Source organism: Drosophila obscura, unplaced genomic scaffold (assembly GCF_018151105.1).
Source record: "Drosophila obscura isolate BZ-5 IFL unplaced genomic scaffold, ASM1815110v1 contig_97, whole genome shotgun sequence".
NCBI lineage: Eukaryota > Metazoa > Arthropoda > Insecta > Diptera > Drosophilidae > Drosophila > Drosophila obscura.
The window spans coordinates 749,718-753,090 of record NW_024542891.1 but is presented as its reverse complement, the minus strand read 5'-3'; the positions used below and the strand labels follow the sequence as shown (position 1 = coordinate 753,090).

Here is a 3,373-nt window from a genome sequence, read left to right as displayed (position 1 = left end):
AACTGCCCATATCCACACTGAACATGGAAGCGACTGGCCCCTATGCATAGTTGCTGGAAGTCGAGGCGGCACTAGCCCAACATCTGCAACAGAATCTGGCCGTCAGGGAATCAATTGAGCAAGCCCTGCAACTGGACACCTTCAAAACCCACGAGTGAAAACCTTGGAAGCTCTACTCCACAATCTGAACGAGGACAACAAGCCACGGAGGAGGCTGCCCGTATGCAATCCCCCAGTAATGGGATATCTATCGAGCTCAGTTGGTGGTGTTCGACTAACAGAATAGGTGCTCTCTCCATCTGCTACACTCATGCACCCACTGGTATCGAGTGGGAACTAGTACGAATGCAGAGAGTGGACGTAATTTGATCGAGTATATGCAGCTCAAAGCCAAGCCAATAAGCAACGGATCGATGTGGAAGCTGTGAGAGTCGGTTACCTTAGTTGTGATATCGAATTTTAATCAATTTCAATTGAATGTAGAAGTAGTAGAAGTCCTTGCCAGGCAGAAATAATTTTTGTTCCCATGGATGCATTGAATAAAATCTAAAACAGCGATTGTACTCGGCATAAACTCTTCGACTGGAAACTCGTGAATGCAACAATCAGTTGTCCAGCCAAGGCAATACTGATACTTGTGTGTGATACTGTTACACTGCTGCCCCGAGGAGGGTTACCCATAGCCAATGTTCGAGCCATCAATCCACGACTGCTGGATTCGGTAGCCGATGGAGAAGAATGGCTCTACTTGGCTCCAGAAATGGAGTGTACACTTGGGCAGGGTCTGACCAAACCCTTGGCTATAGCCACACACACAGTACTTACGTATGTATATGTATGAATTGTGACACTAACTCAATGGTTGAATTTTCTTTCTTTTACGTTTCCTGGCTCTCAGTTTATGCTGGCCACTCGCTGACCCACACAGAATCCGCTCAAGCTTCTACTCGCTACTCGACACTCGACACAAAGGAACCAACCGTCGCCATGCACTGGAAAAGCAGCTTATGATTTCCCTATCCACCAATCACCGAATTCAAATGGCTATTTTGCTATTTTTTTTAATGTTTTGTTGTTTGAACAATGATTTGGCTTATCGTTTTCGTCGTTAAACAATCATTGCTTGTTGCCTTCCTTTGGGGCTTCGGTTGCCACAACTTTCACCTTGTCGACTTTGACGATTTCGTGCAGCTCGCGGATTTCCACATCTTCCAGCTTGAGGGACCACACATTGTCGCAGAGGTTGTAGGTCCTCAGCTTTTTCGCCTTGATGGATAAGCTTGCCTTCGCCTTCTGTTTGAGGGCCTCGATAATGCTTTTATCGTACTGGAGGAGCACCTTGTGGGCCAGGGCTGGCGTGATCAGATCGTTCTGCAGTGGGAAAGGGCAAGGGCCAAGAGTTAATGGTATATTTTTGCATTTGCGATGCGACTCGCAGAAATGCCGCTTCTTTGCCACCGCACTGGGACCGGACTCACCTGGATTAGCTCGTCGAGAGTATCCTGCAACGTGTCGCCCAGGGTGCACGAGCGGTATAGCTGCTGGGACATTTTTATTATTATGGCGTTGATTTCTTCGAACAATAAGATTTCTTTTCCAATTGCAATTGTCACGCTGGACTTCGAGACGGTGTTGAAAAATGTCTTTCGAGACGGTGCTGTAAAATGTTTCAAGGCTAACGATATTTAGATGTTATCGATGAGTGGATCAAAGAAAATAGTTTAGAAATTAATTTAAGCTGAAGTTTATTTAAGCGACTTACTTTCTGGAATTATCTTATATTGTTTATTGACTGCATTGGGAATTTTCTTTATCCAGGATGATCTTCTCATCAGCTGCGCCCGCCAAGTCATTCAGTTCTTCAATTAAATCTGCGTACGATGCAGCTGAGCTTTGTTTGCTTCCCTCCCTACTTTGTCTTATCTGGCTTGAGGAAGCTTTGCCCTTCTTCCGGAAGGGTTTCTCGCCTGCATGGCTGCGCATGTGCAATCGCAGATCCGCTTTACTGGTTGGCCTCGCCCTCGCCTCACAATGCTTCGGCGTATGGCACAAATGAATACAACGTTGCACCAATAGATTCTGCTGGGACTTCCGTTGAATCAAGGGCAGGCTCTAATCACTTGAGCTGTTGCGTGGATATTCATTGCAGAATTGATAGACTTTCCGATTGGTCACTCGCTTGGCTTTGTAACAGCCAGAAGCACCACTTTACACTGACCATCTGACCATGTCTTGCAGCTGTCATTCGATCTCATACGGATTTGCATCTTAATAAATTTTTTCCCAATACATTTGTGCATTTAAATACAAAATTTCAGTCACCTTTTGAGTACGAGAGTATGTTTTTGTTGACTAAAAACTGTTAAATACAGGCGGCTTTTCCCCGCAGGAATTGCAGTTGTCGTTGCTGCTGCTTTGCTAACTGCTCGCCGCGAAATGGCTTTTGCGGGTGGCATAAATTTACCAGCTAATCATAGAAAACAGAGACACTGGGTATGGTTGGCTGGAATATTCAGTACACAACATACTCGTACTTATCCTGGAGAGGCCATAAAAGTGCGCTAATGTTAACCCGTTGCGTTGGTGGCTTCTGTTTGAATTACAATGCCTCATGCCGCCTGCCCCAGCATCTGCACCACACAGACACAGATATCCACGTGTGCAAAGTGGGTTGAGGGGTTGTGGGGTTGCGGGGTGTAGGTAGATTTTATGCTGTTGGCATGATAATTTAATTACAGCTCTGGGATTGGGTTTGCGGCAAGGCGGCATCAATCTGGGGCTTAGACAAGACAATTTTGCCCATACATATATGGATGCCCGCCGCCCCGCTAGCTGCGTTGCTCCCGGCAAGGGCACTCCGCACTCTCGCTGGTATCTTATGCCTAACACCTTTTGGCCAATCTTGGAGTCAAGATAAAAATTGTGACAGCACTGGCACAGGGGGAAACAACCAAAACCAAGAAAATCACTTTTCAAGTGGGCGTACAGCTACTATATATAACCGCTAGCCGAATGGAGGAATACTCTCTGAAAATATATCGGAATTTTGTGATTCGTAGATCTAACCTAAACTAACCTGTATGTCCCGTGTTACCAGTGGTTTTAAAGGGCTCTGGACTCTTTACAATATTTAGCTTATTCCACGTATGTAGGCCTGGAAAGCATTTAAGTTTCTCTGAGACATTCTAAGGGACAATTTGTACTTGGATTCCCATCTATAATATAAAAGAGATCGTGTAGGTCCTCAAAAGCCATCATTATGCTCTCCCTTGTTATTTTTCAGTGTCAATTCTTACAGGAAAATCAACGTATAAATAGATATTCGTAGATCTGGATGCTATAAGCAATGATAGTTATGTAGAATTCATATTTT

The 3,373-nt window shown here is 45.0% G+C and overlaps 1 protein-coding gene across 1 annotated transcript; it reads right to left on the bottom strand.

Annotated features, from left to right (window-relative positions):
• Window positions 1-1,116: 1,116 nt before the first annotated feature.
• LOC121405478 (transcription initiation factor IIA subunit 2-like) lies at window positions 1,117-1,550 on the bottom strand. Its single transcript, XM_041596179.1, has 2 exons — window positions 1,479-1,550; window positions 1,117-1,371 (listed from the first exon to the last, which is right to left on the bottom strand). Exons 1-2 carry the CDS (start codon window positions 1,548-1,550, stop codon window positions 1,117-1,119), a joined length of 327 nt encoding a protein of 108 aa, XP_041452113.1.
• Between the last annotated feature and the right edge of the window lie 1,823 nt (window positions 1,551-3,373).